At 43.0% G+C, this 26,646-nt stretch overlaps 1 protein-coding gene across 5 annotated transcripts in view; it reads right to left on the bottom strand.

Moving 5' to 3' along the window:
- Positions 1 to 4,154: 4,154 nt before the first annotated feature.
- CNST (consortin, connexin sorting protein) overlaps positions 4,155 to 26,646 on the bottom strand; it is a 37,578-nt gene continuing 15,086 nt past the window's right edge. For 2 of the 5 annotated variants that reach the window (XM_061549946.1, XM_061549947.1), the window contains exons 7-11: positions 26,272 to 26,296; positions 17,667 to 17,772; positions 14,012 to 14,877; positions 11,312 to 11,447; positions 4,155 to 10,102 (exon numbers count right to left, since the gene is read on the bottom strand). In XM_061549946.1, coding sequence (XP_061405930.1) covers positions 9,801 to 10,102; positions 11,312 to 11,447; positions 14,012 to 14,877; positions 17,667 to 17,772; positions 26,272 to 26,296 — 1,435 coding nt within the window. In that variant the 3' untranslated portion in view covers positions 4,155 to 9,800. The remainder of the gene's footprint in view (positions 10,103 to 11,311; positions 11,448 to 14,011; positions 14,878 to 17,666; positions 17,773 to 26,271; positions 26,297 to 26,646) is intronic. The other 3 variants (XM_061549950.1, XM_061549948.1, XM_061549949.1) reach the window with 3 other exon arrangements.

Below are 26,646 nucleotides of genomic sequence, written 5' to 3' on the forward strand. Positions count from 1 at the left end.
GCTGCGAGTTCTCTGATTTCCTCACATCACTAAAACGATATACAATGCAGTTGGCATCCCAATGCTCTCTAAATTACCCGCAAAACACCAAATTAAGATGACATACACTCATACAGCAATGTCGCCCCCCCCTACTGCGAAAACTTGGCAGGACCCTCCTGAACAAGTCTTGAGACTCAACGAGGTTATCTTGGGTAAATAAACCTCATAACACGAATACTAAAGGGGAGTTATTGTACATACACAGCACAGGAGTGCATCTATTCATACATGATGAAATTGACAGAAGGGTCGTGAAATTGTATTCTTGGTTCTTTCGGTAAAGTCACGTAGAAGGGAAATAATAAAACAAAACAAAAATCAATAATAAAATAATAAAAATATAAAACAATTAAATATTTGTTTTATAAAATATGTTTCTTTTTATAAAATATATTTTTTATTAGTTAATGTTTTATTATTTTATTATTTCCCTTCTACGTGACTTTACCGAAAGAACAAAGAATATGAATCCCTGCAGTCACGAAAGTTTTATGTCATTGAATTGTTTGCACAAACAGCAATGTGACCACGCACGTAACTTTGTTAAACACGATTGACATGTCCGATGTAACAACGAGGCTTACATTTATTTGTGCAAGGCAGAAACATCTTTAACAGGAATAAACGGTACTCGATACACAACACGTGATAAACCTGAGCATTTCCAGCTGGCACCACAGTCAATTTCATTGCCCGGTGCCATCAACGCCAAGTAAGCCCACCGAAGTGTTATTGCAACCTTTCTCTTAAGAAGATAAACTACAGCATTGCTCATTTGAACGACGCATTGTATTTCTGAATAGGATTCAACTCGGTCATCATCAGCTACGCCCAATCCACTGCTGGATTAAGGACCCCCCCCCCTCCAACTCTCACGACGCAGCGAAGTAACAATCCGCCCAACACCTGCACGGGAATTGATTTCATCACTCCATCTCCTCGGTTGACGACCTATTGGACGGGCCGTATGAATGAAGGCGTTGACTCGAACTGCTGAGACGTAGTGTTTTCTCCACACCGGTAAATTACTCGATCGCTGGCAATGTGCAGCAGGGAGCGGAAATTCGAGAACCTTTGAAACTTTGGCAACTCGGTGGTGAGACGTTAGGGGCCGTCCATAAATGACGTCACGCACCTTGGAGGGAGGGGGGGTCAGACATTTGTGACGATGTGTGACGAGGAGGGAGGGGGGTTGAGAAATGTGACGTCACATCAAAATTCGCAACTTTAAATAAATATAGACAACACGTTCTACTTAATTAAAGACTTTTTAATAAATGTTTTCTCCTACAACATCAGAGTGCAGCGCCACATTAAATGCGCACTACAATGACAATAGTTTAAAGCGATTTGAAACGTCTTATTTTTTTGGGGGGCGGGGGCATATCTTTGTGACGTCATATTTGAGGGGGGGGGTCTGACTTTTTGTGACGCAGTGTGACGAAGGGGGGGGGGGGTCAAAAATCGTCAAAAATCGCGTGACGTCATTTATGGACGGCCCCTTCTCTTCCGTGCCTAGTATGCAGGAGGTTCGCGGGTTCGAATCCGACCCTGGCGCCTGTTGTATATTTGGAGTTTGCGTGTCTCATTTCCCCGTGGTCGCATGGATTTTTCTCCGGGTCCTCCGGCTTTTCCTGACACATTTAGAAACGCGCGTTTGGAGTGTTTGCCTGCCATAAATGATCCTTATGGCGATACCCCGGGGTTCCAAATAATAAAAAATGACCGAGGCAATTCAATATTTTATTTCTGGGACACTTTTTTTTCCAGGGGTGTACTTCACTCCGCGACTGGGGTACCAATCAATCCGACATCAGTGCCACACTCCGCGATGTCGAAACGCAGCGAGGACGATTGCGCTGAAACCCTAACCGCTCGCACGTGGCACCGTGGTGGTGCATCGTGTACAGCTCGTCGAGATGAGTCGATTGCCGCATCGCCTACCATCAGCAGACTAAAAATTACTGCATCACAGACATTATGCGAGAGCCGGGGTTCTTTGGTAACCCCCGGGGTGCCGCCATCAGATTCAAATGTCCACATGATAAGCCACTTCGGTGAGCTATTATTTGTGGCCAGGTTGCTTTTGAAAAAGAGTTATATAACTCAGTGGGCCTTATAATAATAATAGGATTTCCCCCCTTCTTTCTGACAACAAAACTGAAACCTTTTTACAAGGATTCATGTCTGCATTAACCACAATACTTGCAGTCAAAATGCAAACAAAAAACACACTCTGATAATATATGCATTGTCCTTGAAACTGATTGGTCCACACCAGAGACAGCTTTCTTTTGAGCCTCCACCCAATTGGTGCTCGACCAGAGGACGCCAAAAGGCGTACAGCTTAAAGACAATGCACTATGAAAGTAATGAGTACATCATTAGACCTCCTTTGCCAGTACCAAAATATAATAATAGTGGGCCTCATCTGGTCAAATAAAAAAGAGAGGTTTAGTTTAACACAGGACCGTGCTGTATACGGTATAATGCTTGTGGCATACAGAGAGAAATGGTTTCAAAACTGACGATGAAAGGATGACATTGATCCTCGTGCATGGGAGGTCAGGCAGCGCGCACTCCTCTATTGCTAATTATTTCTCCGTGCGAGCATTTCAAGTTGATCTTCTACGCAGACCGCTTCAGAGACAGAAACGATTTAAAGGTGAAAACATGAGCCGAGTGTGATAAGTGTGGAAATTAGTTCGGATGCCACTAAATGTGTGCGGAGAAGTGAGGGGTTAGGAATTGTAGGATCACACCCTCCTCTTGCCGCATTTCTGTTGGAGTAGAAGTCAAACGCTGAGAACGTCACTGTTAGTCTGTTCATATTTACAGCTAGCTCAGGACCCCCTCATCTTCTATGTGGCTATGCCTCCACTATGACCATGTGTATCTCCATATATATAAAAGGCAAAGCTGTGAATGTGTGAGTCTGTTCAAAATGTTTAGCCTACTTCCCGACATGCAACAAACTGGAAATTTGCCATGTGGGTACTTACCAGACTGTACACTATGCAAAAATTGTTACAATACACTTTTTTTTTGGGGGGGGGGGGGGGGGAGCTCAATAATGCATATATTTTTTGCACGGCAAGTGAGCGGTGACGTTAAATCTGTTATGTGACCCGCGCACGTGGAAGCGTAGCGCATTGTAGTGTAGCGGTTCGCGCGCCGCTGCGTTACGAACCCGGCGACCCGAGTTTGATTCCCGCCCACGGCCACTACCGGTGACGATTATTTTAACCGCTCCTGGGCCTCCCCTAGGTCGACTCAGCCTCAAACGAGTAACTGCTGTGCTGTGTGAACCATCGCCACTGGGAAGACAAAGGCGGCCGCGCGTGGTGGATCCAAGTCCCGGTTAGAACAGCTAGTTCACTAGAATGCAGTGAGCACCAGTGAATATTGAGGGTTTGTCCATCAACTCGCAGTGGCTTCAGTTCAACAGGCAAGATAATTGGTTTTTCACCCTTCTATCTGGCAACAAAACTGACACCTTTTTACAAGGAGTCATGTTTGTATAGACCGCAATACCTGCAGTCATAATACAGACAAAAGAACATAACTCTGATAATGTGCACTGCCTTGAAGTTGATTGGTCCACACCCGAGACAGCTTTCCTTAGAGCCTAGTCTCACATGGGTTAAACAGGCAAATGAATGCAACCAGAAGGCATGCGACCTTGAAAATAACAAACTTAACGTCTGAGTGACACCCCGGGGGGACATGTTAAGGAGCGCTCAATAATTTTATGTAAAAACAAAGTGAGACGTTTGTTCCAAGCACATGGGGAAGTTCAAGCAATGTTATATTTGACTCTGTAGACGTACGGTTCTGTACTCCTGACGCATCCCTGAATATTCACCACCACCATGTCAGGGGAAAGAGGCTGACTTTTTAATTTAAGTCGGGTCGTGCCACCCACCTCCCCTCCACAGGGTTCAGCTGGCTGCTCCTATACTCAGTGGGAGGAAACTAAAAGGATAATCTACATTTTGTACGCTGTGAAGAAATGGTACAAGTATTTTCCTTGTCACTTAATGGCAAAGTCAAAAACATTACATGTGTATATGCAGACAAGCCCAGTGGTGTGCTTTATATTTATACAGATATTGCAGGTGGAGGGTCTTTTATTTACGAAAAATCTTTTAACACAAAATTACAAAAACACATCATCATGGGAATCGAGTTCAAAACAGCCTTAATATTAGTCTCCTATATGAGTTACAGATGTAAAAAAAGTCACCAATTGGGAAATATTAAGATTTAAAAGCTTGCAAGTGAGTAACCCATATGGAAAGTTCAGAAACGTAGACATTTGCTTCTTTACACGCAGCATAAAGCACATACACATAACACGTAAAGCACAATACACTCTCACACGAGACAATTCGGGAGTGACGTGAAAAGCTCACTCAAATACATCACGTGGTCAGGTTTATTTACCATTACACAAACATACCGTCTACTTGCACGTAAGTCATTTTACCAAGACACTGCTTTAAGTCAATTTCTATTATATAACCCGTACAGTCAAAATGTCTACGACTCAAGTGAGCAAGAGGGCATCCGTCATCTCTATTGGTGGCTCCAAGCCAGTGGTGGCATTCCCACGCGATCGTTTAAAACTGCCATGAGTAAATCAAACAAACATCGTTTTCATTTCGCCTTTGTAGGTGGCAACAACATTGCAAGTGGAACTATGCAAAATTACATTTTGTTACACTACAATGTATGTCTATGCATTTGATGTTGTGTCATCTAGATTGGCTCTGTACATTACATTAATTATTTCTACCTAAATATATGCTCATTGCAACACGCAAAACTCCCTATTTATACATTTATATACACCAGGGAGTGTTATATTGAGAAATATATATTAAATTAAGCAGATATTACAAATTGCCTGAAACATATATATATCAGCTAATGCACTATATGGTGGGTAGTCCTTTAATTTTAATAACTACAATATGCGTTCGGCAGTAAGATCCAGCAAGTAATGTACAATAAGAGTGCGTGTGTTTTAAAGACGTTCGCTCATATTTATAATAAATACAATGTGAACACACCACATACACTCGCGTTATCTGGAAACGTTACGACTCACAAAGTGCAGCAACTTAGCTCCCTGTTAAGTTTAAGTTGCAGTGTAGAGACTAGCGACACGGCTGATCACAATAACACACAACCCCCAAAGTTCATCTGGGCAAATGCCTCGGTGCAACCATGAGCAGTTGCACGTGCGCGACCACGATCCGTTTTCTTGCTGTAATATTTGTGCGCTGTGTTTAGCAAGCACGGAGGGGAGTGGCACCTCAATTCATTCACTAATGTCATGCATTATATGATTTTAGAATATGGGAATTTATTCGTGTCGAGTTTTTTAAACATTTTACACATGTGATCTAAAAAGTGACTAATTGTAAAAAGTAAAATAAGACATGCTATGTGATGTATTTACTGACAAGCAGTTAAAGTGTCCCGTACTCAACTGGGTGGCATTCATCTACACTGCTCACGTTTAGTAAAAAATAAAAATTACTTTAATTGACTTTCCACAAAGTGGTTATCAATTTATCAACCATCTGACGAAGATGTTTAACTCTCAACCTTCTAATTGTGCGCTTAATGCCATACCAACAATACCACCCACATGTTCACAAAACCCTCCAGTGAAACGGCCACAGTACAGGGTGCGGTGGACGCAGCACTGATTAATCCCACAAGGTGTCGCCAACGTCTAGCAGTACGATTAAGTATCTGGACCGCAGCTGCCCACATTCTAACCGGGCCAGCGTTAGCAAACATCCATCCAAGCGGTACACACAAATAAATATATAAAAACCTGCACAAGGACGCGAAGTGCATCACCAAGCCATAAATGATAAATCCACAAACATGCTTATCAAAGGGTCTTGCCTAAACATGGCCTGGGAGTCGATCCTCCCTTTGGGGCACAACATACATTTCGAAGGGGCTTTTTATATCCGCCAGTAGCACCGTGACCGTGGAGAGAAATTAATCCCTGAACACTTACACTGTACACTTCTCCCCACATCGCACTCCACGCTATTTTACAATTGTGTATTTTTAGGCATCTTACCACATTTGCTGGTTTTAGGTGTTACGGTACCGGTTGAGGGGTTTACGTTTTAGATTGATGTTCAATGTCCCACACGAGACTCAAGTTGGTTCTGGTTGTACGTGATCAAACATCTCCATTGTTCACAATTAATAGTTGCACGTGCTTTTATAATCTCTTCAACGACCCTAAAGGTCATTTCTGAAAATAAAAGATTGACTGGACACCACAAAGTGAGCCGAGTAAAAGCCACATTTTCAGAGAAAAAAAATAGCTCCGCTTCCCCCCACCACCAAGTGAAAATCAGCGACAGATAAACTGTCCCTAGTTCAGGTGGCCTTAATTGGCATCTTAATTCGGCTGTAGCTGAGAGGCAGCTGCAGAACAGAGTACGTAAACCGAGGACTGTTCGTGCTTTCATGTTTAACAACCTGGGATAATCAAGGGGGTGCAAAAAAAAGGCTCTGCTCGTTAACAGAAACTGACGATCTCGTGTAGGAGCTGGCTGATGGATACAGCAGTTTGCATTTTCTTAATGATCTACTGGTAGTGGAGAAGCAGACCTAAAACACCTAACATTTTCACTCACAATGCCTTGCGCAGAAAATAAATTCTTCAGGTCAATGGTTTTCACAAAGGACCATTATCTAAAATGTAAAAATACAGTACTCTAAAATTTGCTTTAATTATCTCAAATTAACTTCAATGCAAAAGCATCATTGCTGGAGATGCTCGCGAGCAGTCAACATGTATTCTTATTATTAAAATAAAGGAGCTTTATTGAACACGGTAGGGAAGTGTTTTTCAAGTGAACTTGCAGATAACTGGATTGATATTCAGATCCACCACGTGATCGGTACCAAATCCATCATTAAATGGGACCCATCCTGATGAAACTTGGCAAGAAGTGACTCAACCGGGGTTGTGACAATGCACCGGATGCAACCGTTATAATCGATTCACGCCCGTAACAATTTATATTTAGAAACGTTTTGTACGTAACGGAGCCATTGTTACAACTAGTGGCAGCTACATTCACCGGCCGTGTAAAAAAAATAATAATAATTAGAATCGCATCGTGACTCCGTATCGTAACAATTCATCCAATTCATTTCAGGGGTTGTGAAACGGTTCAAAATTGTTACAACTCTACTGCTTAGTACAGCACTGCTAGAGACACCTAAACGTGTTCCTGACATGGAAGGAGAAAACAAATGTTTTTCGGGAAGAGATTGTGTAAGCTTGTCCTTTTTGTAATATATATTTCTTAAGTTATCTTTAAAAACGTGAACAATGTCCCAGCAGCTAAATGGGTCAATGTGTCATGAACATATTTGTTTTGGACATTACCACAACTGTGTGCAATATGATTCAGTTTTAGTTTTTATATTTCAGCAACTATGCAGAGGGCTCAGAAAACCAAAAATATCTGAGGAATGCCCAAGGAAATGGGGCACTCCTTTGTTGCAGCTCAAGATAATATTCCAATTTAATCGGTTTTAATTGTACTACTACATACGATATACATATACACACACATTTTCATTTGCAGCTATTATGTTCTGTATACACAGTGGATGTGTATAAATGTATACACATTGTGTGTATGTGTGTGTGTATATAAGATATATCGATCAAAATTTAAAACGGACTGCGATCAAAATCTCCCAAAATTCCATTCATTTTATCACACAATAATTCCTAAGGTCACACTTATCGTTGACCAAGCTTGCTTTAAGGGTTGTTATTTTAAATCAATTAAAAGTCCAATACCGGTGCATGTTTTGGTTGGCGCGGTGGTTCACGCACCGCGCTACGAAGCTGGCAACCCGAGGAGGGATTCCTGGCCAACAGCTAAGATCAGGGGGCACGTGATCTATGAACCAGCCCAGGGCGTCGCCCCCCTTCGTCAACCCACACGGACCAGCATGGTGAAGTATGGCCAAACAACCCCCCACGGGTGACCACCACCATGCATAAATACAGACGTTGTAGGCTGCTACGCGGCTAAGGTGTCAGCAGAGAGCAGTGCAAGAAAACCCATTGTACTGTACCATAAGGGCTACGTCTATGGCTCCCCGTCTTCACCAACCCAATTTGTGATATTAACAGCGCCCTACGACATGTGTGGCACAGGGAGGTCTTCATCCAGGAGTGGTTCGATAATATTAATTTATATTATTTAATATTATTTACCATTATTTACCAACGTGCAGTTTTGTGTGAATGTTTAGCGTCTGGGACTCTGCAGGATGGCTTGCTCAGCTAGGGAGCCCTACGCTGCAGTGAAACCTATTCCAGCGTTTGCAATGGTCGCCCCCCCCTCCGCTCCTCCCCCCCATCCCCCCCGGGTTTGTGGGAACGAAAGTTTTGCGATCCTCGCTGACTTTAAGGTGGGTCCTCACAAGACGCTAACACTACTACGCACCTTCCTGTACACAGCCCCACTTTGGCCCATGGAATTGGATGTACAAAATGTCTCACTCTTGCACTTTCGTTGGCTACGTCAATTTTGGTGGATAGTTCTCTCATCCCACCCACCCTGACTGCATTCCATAAGGTTGATGTGAATGTTCAAATCAGGAATGCTATAATTGGAAAGTTATTGATTATTCTGTTTGTAAATTAAAATGTCATGTTTACATACTGGATTCCAATCAACAATGTCTTATTGTTAGCGGTATTTCTCTGATGATAACAATAATATTCCTTAATTATATTTATCTCATGATCTTTACGATTAGGAATAAAATACTACACAATCTAATATAGTACTTTCAGAAATTACTTAATAAAATGATCATATTTAATACATGTAGTATTATCCATCTATGATTGCAATTACTATCACGGCCTGCACGTGGCTTCTCTAAAGAATTATTCTGGAACCAAGACAGCACCGTGCAAATTTAAGGTTCACAAAACTATTAAATATAAAAATTGAGTCACAGGGGCAACTCCCAAGGTGCCCCATCTAGAATGCGGAACTCGTGACGATTTAACTCGTGTTCCAACATCGCTCCCGTAAAGCATTTCTCCAGCTCCCAGGAGGCTCTCTGCAACAATATAGCACACGCATAGCTCTTCCCCCCCCCCCCCCCCCCCACCGCTGATATAGAACAGGACAGTTCCTACCAAACCACGATGCACAGTTACACCATCATTAAATAAACAAAAATAAAACATATCCAAAACACATCAATTACACATGTATAAAAATGTAATCAGAATGTTTGTTTCTTGTTGTTGTTGTGGTTGAACGGCTGAAAAACATAAGTTCCATGTGTATTTACCATCTTTCTTCCCCAACTGCTGGTTCACTACATCCACCCCTCCCTCACACTTTGCGTCCAAAACTCCATTTATGTCCACGCTTGCTACAAGTGCTTCTGGAGCACACCAACAAAGCACTCTGTTTGATGTCGACATCCACTCCCACACGAGGCGCTTTAAACATGTTCACATTGACATCCCTCCGTGACGCTGGTGCTCCCCGCTTGCTGTAAATCTCACCAAGAGGCTGCAAAACAGAGGCGGCGCGTGCGTGAGCTCTTCACGCGAGCCATTCGCGCAGGAATCAGTCGCCATGGTGGCAGCCATACGGGACCAACAGTGGGTTTCGTCGCGAAGTTGTTTAGGTGAGGGGGTGGGAAGGGTTTGGTTGTTTTTGTCAAACCGACGTCGCGTTGAGGTGCGATGAGAGCCACCCTGACGCAGCCGAGAGGCAATGCTGCAGAGCTTCGGCCGTGGCCGAGAGGCAGCGAGTCGCGCGGCCGTAGTAGGCCTTGGTCTGCGCGCGGAAGTCGGCGCACGCCTGGGCCGTTGCCGCCGCGTCCGAATCTCCCAACGTCCGCTCCACGTCGCTGTCGGCGAACAGGTGGCAGTAGAAGGCCGTGCCCAGGACGCTCACCAACACAGTACCCAGCATGAGCAGCAGCAGTAGCAGGCAGCTGGCGCCACCTTCCTCTGTGTCTGGGAAGGATATAGTCCGGGCAAGAGGATGCATGAAATGTAAGGCAAAATGGAATGAAAAGTTTCTGCCTCCTCAAATGAGCGTGGGGCGGTATCCATGTTGTTTGTTGGTGGCTCTGAGGTAGTGCCGGAAATTCTACACTGCTACGACTAGTCACTGCACAGAATAAGAACTTAATATTCAACAAAGTTGTATTGATTGTATTAATTCTGGAGAGTTGATGAGCCAAGTTGACAGCTAAAAACCATAAATTTATCTCTTCATCTTCTCAGCTAAAGTACTTCCCCAAAAAAAAAATCTACATTTTATTTCATTTAAGATGCAGGTAAAATAAAAACTTCAGATTTTGTCTTCAAAGCTGGCACATCATGATCTAGTCTTGGAATGCATTCACAGTACCTTTGTGACATCCACTTTGACTGGAGATGACTAGTTTCAGAAATTTCCTGAACATGTTTAACTTTTTCGCACTGTAAGCAGCCAACTGTGCTAATCAGAGGTGCGGGGAGGGGACTAATCGGAGCTGGGGGAGGACAAATCACTAACGGTGATCAAGAGAACATTCAACATGTAAGTGGGCACAATAACAATGCCATGTTATTGTTAAATCATACTATTTATACGATCAGTTCTATACGAGTCAGTGCCAATGTGCACAGTATTTCATTTCAAAGACAGTTCTCGCCTTGAGAAAACTGAAAGCGAAAGAACCAGAACACACAACATCCATGAGTGAATTTAAATGCAAGCTAGGCGAGCGAGTTAGAATGCGAGTTACGTGAGAGTTAGATGAGTGAGCGAGGTGGTTGAATAAAGAAGTGGATTATGGTCAAGTAAAATAAATTTTTGTTTACATACGTGGCGGCGCCTTTCTGGCACAAATCTGCCACTTATTGGTGGTGGTGAGATGTTAACTCCCTCGCCTGGTATGCAGGGGGTCGTGGGTTCGATTCCGATCCTGACGCCTGCTGCTGCTGCTGTATATTTGGAGTTTGTATCCTCTCCCTGTAGTCAGGTGGATTTTTTTCTCGGTCCTCCAGTTTTTCCCTCCACATTTAGCAACACGCGTTAGAGTATTTGGCTGCTTTAAATTTCCACATAAGCCACTTCGTTGAGCAATCTTTTGCGGCCAGGTCGCATCTGAGAAATAGCAAAGATCTGGGAAAAATAAAAAAAAATATTTTTAAATAGTTTGAGAGAACACGCACCTGGCTCGATTGCGGAGTTATCCGGGTAGGAGAACCGCACGCGCCTCCTCGTGCGGCCGCGGTCCGCCCCGTCCTTCACAGAGCCTTCGCTCCCACGCTTCTTCAGAATGGAGGTGAGGTTCTGCGGACGTGCCCACTGGCCGCCACCACGTGACGCACAGCACCAGCCACACGGCGAGCAAAGGAGCGAAGGGCAAGGTGTCACCAAGACGGTGCCGACACACAACGAAACACACACTTTGGATCGCATTTGCTGACAAGCAACACATTAAATGACCCGTATTTCTTTCAGGCGAGATACAGCTGAGATTGCTTCTCACACAATAGAAAACTCAGTTGACAGAGTTATAGGACAAGCGTCATCCCTCTATAATCCGAGGACCACTTTGTCATCCGTCAACAGTGGTTCGTATACTCCCGAGTCTCGCTCTAGAGGAGTTGTACACCCCTAGCTGCCACTGCTATTCAGTGGCCTAAAACAAAATGTTTCGCTCCGGATGACTGCTGCAAAGTATGATCTTGTGTTTAGATTTAGTGTGCTAATCTTTAAAGGTGCATTGAAATTTTTTGATACTCCAACTGATGCTCCTACTGTTGTGGAGTGAGTCATGCAGCCAGCTATGGCTACAGGGTTTTGTGGTACATGTTGTTTATGTCGTTTATTGTGAAATTTCGGTCACAGTTCCTATGATCACTGTTACATTGCTTTTATGCCTTTATTTTGGTGATTTCGAAAAGTTATTTGGTTTGGCCATGTTTGTTTGTTGTAGTACGGAGTTAGAATTATGGATTTAATCTAAGTTGTCTTGTGGTTGTTTGTTGTTTGACTTGCATCCCACTGGGATTTTTGCACACAGCTTTCGTGTATTTTTTCTGGAAGATTTTTTGCTGTTTTTTCCTGGATTTTTCTGTTTGCGCATAGTCACTTTAAGATGTTTTCTTGGTCATGTTTTTGTTGGTTGCGGTTGCACCCGATTCAAGAACGGAATGGCTCCCAGGGCTATACCAAATAAATGAAACTGAAACGAAGTCAAAAGTGCCATTTTTTCGTGGGGTCTGCTGCTTGGATTTCTTCCTCCACGCACTTCTATTCTGTGGCTCTTCTTTAATCACATCCACTCTCCTATCTCGTTCGTTTCACCTCACCCTCAGGTCTCCCTCTACTCCTCCTGCTCTGTAACAACATCTCTGTAGCTCTTATAACTGAATCCTCCAGAGATGTGGACTCGAGTCATGTGACTTGGACTCGAGTCAGACTCGAGTCATGAATTTGATGACTTCAGACTCGACTTGGACTTGCATAACAATGACTTTGTCCCACCTCTGAGGTGTGGACTCGAGTCATGTGACTTGGACTCGAGTCAGACTCGAGTCATGAATTTGATGACTTCAGACTCGACTTGGACTTGCATAACAATGACTTTGTCCCACCTCTGAGATGTGGACTCGAGTCATGTGACTTGGACTCGAGTCAGACTCGAGTCATGAATTTGATGACTTCAGACTCGACTTGGACTTGCATAACAATGACTTTGTCCCACCTCTGGAATCCTCTTCATCTCTTTTCAACGCATGCCCATGCTATCCAAGTCTCGCCGGCCTTCAGCTTCACAATATAACAGCACTGTTGTATTTATCTCCCCTTTTTAGTTTTAACGGCATCTGTGTAGCTCGTAAAATTTCTTAAACCTCTCTCTATTTTTTGCCATCCTGCCTGGAGATTTTCCCTTGACGGTGGTGAACTGTTGGTCATTGTCGCTCAACTGGCTATATGAGCTGTAAGACACCATGACATTTTGATTTACCCTGTGTTAGAATCGAATTGTGGGTAATTTTTATTTTATTTCTTTTAAGTTGGGCAATCACCACCGTAAAAATATATATTTCTACCTGTAAACTATATCATATGGGCATGAATTGTCTACCTAACAGCACATTTCAAGCTGCTAATTGATCATAATCCCATGGGGATGTCACGTGCACAATTTTATCAAATGAATATCTGCTTTTTACGCATCTCCCACATAGCAACGCACTTGTTTTTATGTGCATCTATCGCATGTAATAAACAGCCCACTGTATACGCTTTTCAACAGCATTAGGGAAAAATCAATGCGCGCTTAATGTCCCAAGGTTAAGAGTTCATCAATACCTCATTGATGTTTTGTTTTTTAAAACCTCCCCGACATGATTCGAGCAGACACAATATGTGCTTGCTAATAAAACAAATATGACAGAACATGAAAAGTAATTTAAAACAACCGCATAACATACAGCAGACGTGTGGTATTTTCCACTTGGAAATGAGACATGGTATCCCTTTAAGTAATATCTTCACAAGATATCGGGAGAGTTGTTGGAGAAAGATATTTACGTGACATAAAAACACAACACAAGACACAATCCTATTTGTCTGGTGTGTTCATAGCAGCCCAGTGGTTATGCGAGTGTGATATCTTCATGCTGCCTTAAAAGGAGGTATTTTTTCTTCTCGCGCCACAATTTTAACTGGAATGCTACCACAAAAAAACAAATCTCTGCCGGACTGTGGCTGCCAAGGTCACAATCATGCGACACATTCATGCTCGTGCAAAACCCCTTGGTAAGGACAACACTACAGTCAACCCGCTTAACGCTAAACCTAAACACTACATTCTTTTAGCATGTTTTATTTAACATTAACCCTGAAAAACTCCTTACCTGCTCGATCTTGATCCTCTTGGCTTCTTCGTCCAGTTCCGCCATTTCATCTCCCTCCTGCAAGCGCATCCCATTCGTGGCCAATGTGCACATAGCCGTCGCCTCGGCCTCCATGCCCTCCTCTTCATCCTCCTCCTGCTCCTCCTTCGTCTCCTCCGCTCGCTCCGGGTCCTCCTCTTCACCTGTCATTGGCCCGGTGAGGCTGTCGATGGTGGCCCCAGCTACTCGGCTGCCTCTACTCTCACCGCGACCGCAAGCCGTCTCTACCATTCCATCTCCAGATGCCGCCGGGGATGGGAAACTGGGCTCGGTGGCCAGTGCTTCCGGTGGCACTTCACGAGCCTCGTCAGCCTCTTCCGGTTGCAGCGCGTACGCGGGTGGTGGGATCCTCATCACGTGGCCGAATTCCCCGCACCGCACGTCCAAACACGCGGGCGGACTTCCGTCGCGGAGCGGTTTTTGTGAGGCGGCTCCTGCCCCGGCCGCCACACTCGACACAGTCACTTCCCCGGGTGCATGAAGAGCGCTCCCGAGGTCCGTGGATTTCACCGTCGACTCCAAGGGCCTCTGGTCCTCGGCAGGACCTTGAACCTTTGGTGATGTTTGTGCGTCCAAAAGCTCCGTGTCCCACGCTGCCACGTGATTCACGTGTGCGAGGCTGGTGGACCCCTCGGCCGCTTGCGCCACCGCTACCCTCTGCTCTTCGGTGGTCGTCGAAATTCTCTCGGTGTCCAGCGATTTGCAAGCTCCGTTAATGGGCTCCGTTACAGCCGGTCTCTCCATTGCATCCTGGAGAGACCCAGGAGGGCTGTCGTCCAGCAGCTGTGGTGGTGAAGACGGCGAAGATATTGATTTTGTTGCGTCTGCTGTTAAGAGGAACATGTGTTCACTTGGTCAGGATTCAATATTTCTTTCAGACATTCCTTTGTTACATGGTAACATTCCTTTGTTGTGTAGTTTGTTTGAAACGGTTTCACATACAGCTATGCGTAAACAAATGTGATTTTATAAGCAAGAACAACAGCATATTGGACACTGATTTGAATAGATATCAAATGCAACGTCCTTCATAACTGGGTGACACAATGAATGTATGTTGAACTTCTTTTGCACAGCACGTAAATTGATTGTCGTCATTTAGGGTTACGATTCGATTAAATCTATATACAGTAAAACCTTGGATTGTGAGTAACTTGGTCTGCGAGTGTTTTGCAAGACGAGCAAATTTTTTAAATCAATATGAATTTGATAAACGAGCGAGGTCTTGCAATACGAGTAGCACGTATACGCTTTGTCTGCCGAACGTCACGTGATCACAACTGATACATGAGTGCTTTGATATACGAGTGCTTTGGATTACAAACACGTATCCGGAACGAATTATGCTCGCAATCCAAGGTTTTACTGTATAGCATTTTTTTCCTCATTAGTGGTGAATGCAGCAGCGTCTAGTGGCTGGAGGAGGTCACTTGCACCTGAGATTCCAATGCACAACGCTTCGATGAAGGATTTGTGAGATGAAGAATCAATGGCCATCAATGAATGAACGCCTCATTACATGCCTATATTAGACAGTATGTAAGGACTTCCTGTGTTGAACAGCAACTGTTTAAATAAGAAAAGACAACCCACCATAGTCAAGTTGCTGTGTGCCAATTGAAAATTATAGGAAGGTACGATGAGCCCAACAAACGTTGTGCAAATTAACACCGAAAGTTATTTAACTTGTGTTCTATAATTGTGCTTTTAAATCGGCAAAATGCATTATGCACACTCTTAGGTTTTTTTCGGTAAAGTCAAGTAGGTAAAAATAAGTAATAAATAAAAATAGAAATCATAATAGAAATAAAATAAGAACATCCTTCACAGATGGCATCTCTTGAGGAAGGCCAGCGTCTCGAGAACCGAAGAGTATGAATCCTTGCTGTCACGAAAGCTTCAAATCTAGAATTAATACCCTCTACGGGGAGGAATTTCACCAGTTAAGAGTTTTTAACAGACAACGAGACAAGAAGTCACAGCTTCTCGAGACGCTGGCCTTCCTCCAGAGATGCCATCTGTGAAGGATGTCATTATTTTATTTCTATTATTATTTCTATTATTTTTAGAATTAATCTTTTATATTTATTTATTTTTACCTACGTGACTTTACCGAAAAAAACCTAAGAATATGAATCCTTGCAGTCACGAAAGCTTCAAATCTAGAATGCATTATGCACGCCTCGCCAAATGGTGGCTTGGCTTACTTATTTGCCAGACTGCTGCGTATTAAAGCAGGAAAGTAGACAAATATTACGTGGAGGAAAAGGCAAGTATCAGCTAATGCTGTTCCTAAACCAACACAAGGGAGTAGCCACATGCTGATATGACAGTAATAGGGATTAAACCAATTGTTAAAGCACTTGATTCATTATTTGTCTACGGCAATAGATAACACACTACAGTTGAGCCATCAATAGTTCACAATTCAGCATTATCCCAAGAAAAGGACACATGTTCAAGCTTTTTCATGCAATTAAAACATACTACCATCTTTGTTCACCGCAATTATTGTAATATTTCATGATATATTTTATGATATACCAAATTGTCAGGATTATAAGATGCTACTCAAAGTAAGCCAACACCTAAACTTGTGCGGAGTGTCAATCAGGTTATACAGGCACACATCTAATGGATAATTAGACGAACCCCCGAACTTCTGCTTTACAACGGAGGGAAAAACTGTCTTATAACCTGGTAGTAACGTTTTTTCAAGCGATGCAAACGCAGGGCAATACTCATCTCCATGGACAGCCTGAGCCAGGAGTGAAAGTTTCATATTCCGATGGCAGGAGCATATTTCTCGCATGATAACATCTGCTGAGGTCTCAAAAAGTGGCACTTCTTTACTCAAAGCTAGAGAGATGATCTGCTGAACAGATAACTAAGCAGGATTTGAACTCACAACGGGCAGTCCAATTGCAACACCACCCTGTGAGGTTCACGTACAATAACACAAAATAATGACCAAGAGTTTTCGTTAGGTTTCCGTGAGCAGGGACAAACAAGTGAGGGGATGAATGTCAATCATCTGTTACTTGACCTTTGCAAAGAAGCAAGAGAAATAACTCCACTCAATGAAATAAAAACTGCCATGTTTTCATAAAAAGGTTGAGTAATTTTCCATTTTACTAAAGAATGTATCCTTAAACGGTCACTACTTTTCTGTAATTTATGCAGTGTCTATAACTGGGTAGAATAATCATATATGGCTTATTTAAGTCCCATATGGATATATATGTTTTCCAAAATCCAAATAGCATACACGTTTTTTTCCTATTTGTGAGTGAGATACGTTTTTGGAAGAAAAATATTAAATGTTAATGCACCCACTCGATTTTCCAACTAACTTTTGTTGACTAAACAGTCCTATTTGAATAAAATATGAAATTGCAGAGAAAGTTTATGCAACCTCTTGGGTTCACTGTCAATAGGTGGAATTTGGCTTTACTCTCGGACACATCGCCACGTTTTGTATACGTGACAAACCTTACTAATTGGCTGTGTCGGGTGGTGGCGGATTTAACAACACATTCATATTAACACAATCTAACCCAAAAAAAAAACTTTATTATGGATTACTCAAGATTCTCGGCAGAGGTGTGGTACCCACCGCTCACTTGGGTGGCCATGGTGGCAGCGGACTGCGTGGCAGCGGACTGGGTGGCAGTTTCCAAACTCACGACTCCCTCCAACGCTTCTCCAGATGTCTCTTCCTGCTGACAAACGCAAATACGGTACACTTGTTCAAATACGCGTACAAATATTGACATACTAAGTACAGATATACACCCACTCTCCTTTGTGCTTGCAAAGATCGCCCCCCCCCCCCACCTCAATGTAGCCATAGAGAAAACTGTCAAGGCAAGTACTGTAAATAAATGTCTATTAAGGTCGGCAAGACCAATAGTGTTTTCCTGCGAGTTGATGCTCTTGTACCCACTATAAATACTGATTTTGGTTCGAGTTGGCCCGATGGCCCATGCCAGGTTCAGACGCCTGTTACTTCCTGATGATGTGGAATTATTGCTTCCTAGTGTGCTAACATACTCAAAAAACAGAAAGTAACTTACAACACACAAACACAAGGGTGCAATCACGCAATCGCAGCTAGAAAAACACACTTGTGACAAGATGCACTTCTGCAGTCGTCTGGAATGATCATCCTTCCGATATTAGGAAGCCACTGGAGCTATGCACTTTTAAATCTAGATTGAAAACGTATTTCTTTAGAACTGCTTTTTGTGTTTAGTTTCTTGTCCTTCCCCCGCACCTGCACCTTCGATTAGCAAGGTTGGCTACATACGGTGCGAAAAATAAATTCAACATACACACATAATTAGAACATAAGTGCGCAAAATGTGCCAACAAAATTAACAACCCACACGCCGACACACCGAACGGCAAAACTGTGCGCACACAAACACACGAACACTCTTCTCCAGGCTCACAATCAGCTCAGGATGCGATCGCAGCACCACAGGATGCGATGGGGCGTTGTGTAGGTGTTGCACATTGGACCGAATGACGTGCATTAATTCCCGTCAGTAATTTAACAATCTCCAAAACATTAAGAGTACTTGTTTTTTTTCTTCAATGCATTGCATTTCAAGGTCCAGGACATCAAGTCCCATTGTCAAATCAGTGAGGAGGTTTAACATTACAATATGTATGGGTTGTCTTAAAATAGTATGCCTATACATTCGGATATTGGTACACCAGATATCACAGGTTTGGTGAAATGTGCGTGACAATGTATTTTTAATGCAATGCTTCCGAAAACAAAAACATATATTATATCTTTATACACATGTATTTCATTGACAATAAATAGTATGTAGATTTAATTTAAGTGGATATTTCATTCATTTGCTAAAGTCCTTATTTATGCAAGACATCAACAGTCAAAACTTTTTTTCAGATGGGTCCTGCAGAGGATGTTTGGTCAGTTCACCCTTTTGAGAACTGCTTCAGTAAATGCACCAATCTATTGTAAGGGCGCGGTGACACAGACCTATTTCATTTTAAGGTTATAATCCCTTGTTCATCATGACGTCCTTTTTACTTTGATGTCTCAACAGCGTTAGGGAGATCACGTGATGACGTCAGGGTTCTGCCTTTGTAGTGAGGGTTGTAAGTTGACGCCGAGGAGGAGGGAGGAGGCGCCTCGGCCCCCTTGTGGAGTGACGTCACCCGCTAATTATTATGAATGGGGGGGGAGGTGTTCATTTGGAGGACGTCACCTTATAATTATTGAGGGGGGCTGTACGATGTGGAGTGACATCACCTGATCATGATTATTAATAAGGGGGAGAGTGCTTCATGTGGAGTGATATCCCCTGCTCATGATTATTAACGAGGGGGGCTGGTCGACGTGGAGTGACGTCACGAGCGTTGCACACAGACATTCTTGGCTCATTATAGTAACTAATAATAATGGAGGGGGTGTCCATTTGGAGGACGTCACCTGCTCATGCATATTAATGAGGGGGGCTGGTTGATGTGGAGTGACGTCACGAGCGTTAAGGACGGACATTCCTGGGTGATTATAGGAGGTATATACATACAATCTGATTTAAGAGGGTTTGCTAGACGTCAAATGAAATGGTAAAAATTATAATTTAACCCAGGTCACAAATTTAACCCAGGTCCAATTAGCATGGTTGGCTACGTTCGCGTGAAAGAAGTTCAACATACATACATACATTAAACATTTACTCCAAAATCACAACACATGGGTACTCAATTTCATTTAAATACAAGTACACGTAAAGACAAAAGTCTAATTTACAACACTATTAAAAATGTTAGGTTGAGTGCCATTTTGCAACACACATTTCAGTCAAGGAGCCACATGAGTGGGTGGTGGGGTCAGCACTAAACCCAGCTGAGCGCAAGAAATGACATCCCTGTACATACTTATTTTGTGCAGAGTAGATTGACGAGAACCCTAATTGCCACCGATTTGGGTGTTGAAAGGTCAAACCTGAGCTCCTATTAGCACGGTTGCTACATACGGTGCAGAATAAGTTCAACATACATACATAGGACACATTCTCCCCGTTTGTTGTTAATTTACAGAAGTGACCTACTCCCCAGTTCTCGCAAATTGAACAATTTGTCTCACTTGACTCTCACCTGGTTTAAATAAAGGCTGCATAACTACGTAGGACCACCCTGGTTAAAACAGTATTTACATCAATGTCCAAATACAGAAGATTTTTTTTTTATGGGCAGCGTGACATCATTTGCCCAACAGCGTTTAAAAGTATTTACGTTCGGGCCAACTTGTTAATGTTAGTACTGATGGCACATAAAAAAAAATATATTTGCGTGTAAACATTGGATGATTTCACGACAAATATGCCGACTTAAAATAGGTGCTGGATTAGTTACATAATTTTATAAATCTTGTCGATTGATTATCCAAACATGTGTTTTGTGAATGGCTCCAAGGGTATAACCAACGGTTTGTTATAACAAACGATTCCAAAGGTATACGGAGATTGAATGTATGATATGCATGACTTAAGTACACTGCAATCGAGAAATTGTTTATTCATTGAAGATTCTTAACCTTCTCAAACACAATTCATCGTTAACAACTCTAAAAGGAAAATATATTAAAAAAACAGGTCACGTTTTGGGCAAAGGTCCTTATTCATGCTCGATCTGTTATGACGAAGGGTAATTGGCCAAAACCCCATTTTTGTTTTCCTTTCAGGGCAGATTTATTGATGAAAGTTTTTGTTATTTGTGCACCAATGTCAATTATTGTTGTCGTATAATTAATCAAAGTCAGTTCTATTGGTGGCCCCTGAGTCAGTTGTGAAAATTCTACATTCCCATTGAGGCCCAGTCTGTCCATAGGGTAGGCCACTTATGAATTCTCACACATTGGAATTAATTTTATTGCCCCCGGAGAGATGCTCGGCTGAGTTTGTCCCAACCATGATTTGCACTGGAAACCTTTAAAATGCGATAAAACTGTTCTAACCAGTGTGCCAATTGCCTGTCGTACTGACTATAACGTTTATATCTTGACTTAAAGCTTTCGTGACTGCAGGAATTAATACTCTTTGGGTCTGTCGGTACAATCACGTAGATAGAAAAAGAATAAAAAATCACGACGTTTCCATCGCAACACAAGCAATCGTCTTCAGGTGAAAAAATATAGCAGGTGGACTGCTGAGGCAGCAGTCCGCCTGCTGTATCTTTTCACCTGATCGAAACGTCGTGGTCTTTAAAGTATTTTTCTATCTACGTGACTTTACCGAAAGATCCAAAGAGTATAACGTTTATGACGAGACTTGTCACAAAGCCAATGTTTATTACTTAACAACCTTCCTTGTTCTGCATCAGCAGTGCTAATGAACTCTGAAAGCTCAATAGGACCAATTTGTACCGATTTTCACGTGGTGTTTTATACATCAGAAATACATACGCACACACATACACACATTTTAATTTCGATCACTCAGCTACTGAGCTGACTCCAGCAAAACGGCAGATCACACAAACTCTTTTCAAGGTAGGCAAAGCTCTTTTTGGTTTGTTCAACGTGTGGCCCAAATTCGTGACCTCCCACGTTACAAGCTCAAATATAGTCACATGGCCACCACCTACTATGGCCACCCAGCCAGGCATCTCCTGTGCATTTAACCCACCCCCACTGCCCATGAATTTGTCAATATTTGCACATTTGAATGTTTGGGTTGGAAATGTGGAAGGCGGTAATTGCTGCGGTATTCATTCCTATTAATGAAAACACAGCGAATTTCAAACTTACAAGTCGAATTCGAAAAAGAAACAAATTGAGAAAGGGTGACATTAAGCACATGCATGTACTAAAATTGTCTGAAAAAAATGGCCGGCAACTGGCCTGGGGACAATTTAAAAGCTGCAAAACTTACGACAGTTAAACTGCCTCATTGATACTCTTTGGGTCTTTCAGTAAAGTCACGTAGATATAAAAAAAATTATATCTACGTGACTTTACCGAAAGACCCAAATAGTATGAATTCCTGCAGTCACGAAAGCTTCATGCCTGATTAATATTAAATGGTCTCTGCGGCGGTGGTAGCGTCAGTACTGCTCCGAAAGCTAATTGTCTCCCGTTGATCCATCCCAGTGTGCAAAGAAATGTATCCATCGAATCAACCCGTTCCTATCATTTAGGTAAACGATGTCCCATCTGTTGAAAACATTTTATATGACAGTGGAACCCTGCCATGAGGTGTGCAGTATACCTCTGAATAGCAACCATCGGTGATACAATAGGCAAAGCGAGCATGTAAACATTCGACATCAGAACTGAACACAACATCGCTCACGTAACGTGTGAAGGCAGTGTGGTCACATGCACAACTTCTTCCTAATTACGCATTCCTCGTGTAAATGTGCATGACCAGAGAACTGTAATAAAACCCAGTGAGGTTCAAGTGAACCTTTCCACAGGTTAAGTACTGTACATACATGTGGCAATTTGCTAATTGTTAGGCGAGCGAGGTATTTTAAGAACTGCACCTCATTACACACCCTGGGCTTTTGAACCGTTTGTCATGGCGATAGCAAAGCAGAATAAAGCACTGCAGCACGAGCATCTTTTGCCCTGGTATCGTAGTTACGTGAGGAAAAAAAAGGTTCCGTGTTTATGATATATGTTATGACCATTTATTGATTTTCGGTTATCCTTGGACTGGGGGGATTATCAGTAACCTGGTACAGTACTGTGTATAAATACCTGAGTAAGCAATCAAAAACGACTTCCATTTCAGGTTTGTGTTATTTTTTAAGACAATTGTAACGGGCACTGCCAATTTGTTTCAGCTCAACAAATTACAACAAATTACGAATACCAACCTATGAAAAATGTTTGAGCTTTGCCCGATCTATGCTCACATCTCACCATTCCACCCAACCCCTCATCCAACAAAAAAAGAATACAATTTACAGCTGTTGCACGTGGTCTTCTGGAAAGATTTTTTTTTCAACTCTCTAAAATATACATACTTTGTCCAAAACACCATTTTAGGAATTGCTAGCAGTTGATAACATGGCAAGGACAAGACAAAAAAAACCCAATTCTTTCGGACTACGTAACTAGTGGAAAGGCTGGTCAACACTGCCATTGACGTTATTAATACACAGCAGAAACTTTTGGGTCAAGAGTACGAACTCTGCATGGTTTTCTTTAGCCATCTCGTCGTCTGAACTCGTCTGAAAGTTGGAAGTGCTTTTCCACGGTACTAAATCTCTGACAGTACACGTGTAAACTTTACTTTATTGGAATTCTGTCATTGTCCGAGGTGTGTGTAGAATGTTGGCGGGGATATGACGCGAGTGGAACGCGTGTAGAAATACTTTGTGAGGCCTATATTGTAGTTTTACATTTTTAGTCATCAACATTTCCATCAGCCATGATCAATCCACTGCTGAAGATCAGCTGGAAGGATCTGTGGGCCATGGAAGCGAGGCGGTTGAGCTTTTCCATCAGAGCAACATATGACATCCTTCCAACACCAGTTAATCTTCACCAATGGTATGGTGAAGATCCGGACTGTGCCCTCTATTCCATGCCAGCCAACCTCAGGCACATTCTCACAGGGTGTAAAACAAGCCTCACCCAAGGACGCTACACTTGGCGTCACAACCAAGACCTTAAAAACCTTGCGTCCGCCCTGGAGGACAAGCGAGCTGCCACCAACTCCCTACCACCCCCAGCAGCATCACACCCCTTACGGACGACCTTTGTCCGCGAAGGGGCTAAACCACCGAAGAGCGGCTCTACACCAATAGAGCGAGACCAGCTGCGCTTGGCCCGCGACTGGAAAATGCTAGCTGACATTGGCCGGCAACTTGTGTTTCCTCCGGAGATCGCAACCACCACCCTAAGACCTGACATGGTGCTCTGGTCCCGTTCGCTCAAGAAGGTCTTCATCATTGAGCTCACAGTACCCTGGGAGGACTCAGTAGATGAGGCTTATGAGCGAAAACATCTGCGCCATGCCGATCTAGCTGCCGAAGCACGGCATCATGGCTGGAACACAGAAGTCCGACCAGTGGAGGTGGGCTGCAGAGGTTTTGTGGCAACATCTACAACCAGACTGCTTAGAGACCTGGGAATTAAGGGCCAGAGCCAGCGTTCGGCAATCAGAGCTGTATCGGAGGCGGCAGAAGGCAGCAGTCAGTGGCTCTGGATGAAGAGGAAAGACCCCAGCTGGGCCCCAAAGTGAGAGGGCCAGGAGGTATGCAGTCAACAATGCTTGACTCAGGGAGGAGGACGCCCCTGCCATGCATAGTCCCATGGGATGTTGGCTATCAACAACAAGGCAACTCCTATGACTAATTGGGAATGGGACGCAAGCGTAGGATTGATCACCCTGTCGCTGGCCGCCTTTGGGGAGGGTGTATAGTATGAAAGGCCGAAACACCCTAGGAACCAAAGGGTCACTACTGACGATGCGCTCCCCAAATTTCACCAGGCTCACTGTTCATGAACTCTTGTAAGTGCTTGCACAAAGGATAGTAACATCTCATCCTGTGTTCTTTGGAATCTGGATAAAGGCCAAGCTGCCAACATGCAGTCCTGCAATAAAACACTCCACACCCAGCACCTGCGCACGTGCTAATTCCACCACTCCATCTCCACAGTGGACGTTCTTTCCATTACATTCCATCCCTTGGCTGCCACTCTGTCGTCAGTCTCGACCACTGGCCATCATCACTTCAAGCGTCGTATCCTTCCCAAGCCCACTAATTCTTCTTGACAGTTTAAATGATGCATATGTTCTCTAATCCATGTTACTATTTCTGTCTCTCAATGTAATTCCCATCATGTATTTCTACACACTTATTTGCACACATTTTTTGCCAATGTCCATGTTTCTGATCCATATACCACCGGAGGTAAAATACACCGATTAAAGAAATGTTCTTTAGTTACATTGCTGTTTTCATTTTCATGACCAAGTTGGGATTTTCAAAAGCAATCCAAACTGCTTTCATCCACCTCTCAAGTTCATAATTTTGATCTCGGTCCACCCGCAATACCTGTCCTAGGTATCCACATTCTAAACATCCATAAACAGGAATGTGCCGGAGTCTTGTCAATGCTGTCACACGCACACTTTTGCAAGTGAAAATTGAGGTTTCTACGTCTGCGTACAGGTGTTCAACATGCATGCGTGCAAGTGGACAGAGCAATCAGTCCAAAAACAAAGTAATATTTCTGCACGTAATTTTTCAAGAAACAAGTGCACCATGCTCCCACTCTCACAATGACACACTGCCCTGACCACAATGACGTAAATAGATTGTAGTTAGTCGAACGCTGGTAGTCGTCTCCCTATAGCCAATGTGCTATACTCCAACAACCACACTACTGACCTCGTGCTTACTCAATCCATATATCTTCAATTCATCGTATAATAGAGTTGGGAAAGTAAATTACGCCTCAAAAAACACAATAGATTTAGTTGGTAGGGCAAGGTTCCAGCAGTGGCAACGCGAGTAGAAATTCCAGACAGGATTGACTTATCACAATCATTTATCCCGGGTCAGTGGGTCGGTTAAATTAGTACTACCGATAAGCGTAATTTTGTGTTAAGGAAACAAAAGGTTGTCTCTGGAGAAGACTGGTCCCGAGCAAAGGAACAGGGACATGTCTACCACTGGATCAAGCCCATCAATGGAGAGCACCCAATGATTGAGCATGAGGTTCAATTTACTTTGTTTACTTGAATATACAGTAGTTTAATTTGTATATTTTGAGAATAAACTCTCAATTGCATCGTCTTTCGTAGTGTTTTTTTTTCAGGTCTGTGAGAAATAAATGCTACCTCCAAAATGTATTCCCAAGGGACAAATCAAATAACATAAACGTGTGCCGTTAAACGAAACGGAGCTGTAGTTATCGCCGACTAGCCCGGAGCTAAAATGTGACCAACTTTAAATGAAAACAAACATAGAATATCTGTCAAATAGTGCGGACATGTGACAATGAAAAACACTGGCAGATGGTGAAAGAGTTGAAACAAATTAACAGACCCAAACCTTTGAACTGGTGCATAAACCGAAGATGTGGGTATGTCATTATTCACTCTGACCATACACGCGTGTTTACCTTGTTAAAATGAAATGGTTTCATCATACATTGGATTTGTATACCAACAGGTCGTATTCAACACAGGAAGGACAAAACGAAAATCCATTCTTACCTTTGTATCTGCAGCATTGTGAATTCTGAAAAACAAATGTGAGAAGCGCCAGTCTTCGTTTAATGTTCAACCAGCTTCCCTCCACAAGTTGTCTACATGACTGCCGTAAAAGCTGTCAAGCTGTCAACCTCACCTTCGTGTAATGATAAACCCCTGTATGTCAAACACCGCCACACGCATATCTTTAACTCGTGCTTAACACGAACGATGCAAGAACACGTAGACATCACATTAAATGTGAACGTTGTTGCGGATAACATTTAGAAAATAAATGTATACGCCTTAAGCAATGGTAATGTGTAGATTACCATAAACTAATGCCGCCGGGGTAATGGATAATACATATTAAAGTACTTGCATAAGTAAGATTATTAC

The sequence above is a fragment of the Lethenteron reissneri genome, chromosome 11 (genome assembly GCF_015708825.2).
Source record: "Lethenteron reissneri isolate LAM-NWPU_2019-01 chromosome 11, ASM1570882v1, whole genome shotgun sequence".
Lineage (NCBI taxonomy): Eukaryota > Metazoa > Chordata > Hyperoartia > Petromyzontiformes > Petromyzontidae > Lethenteron > Lethenteron reissneri.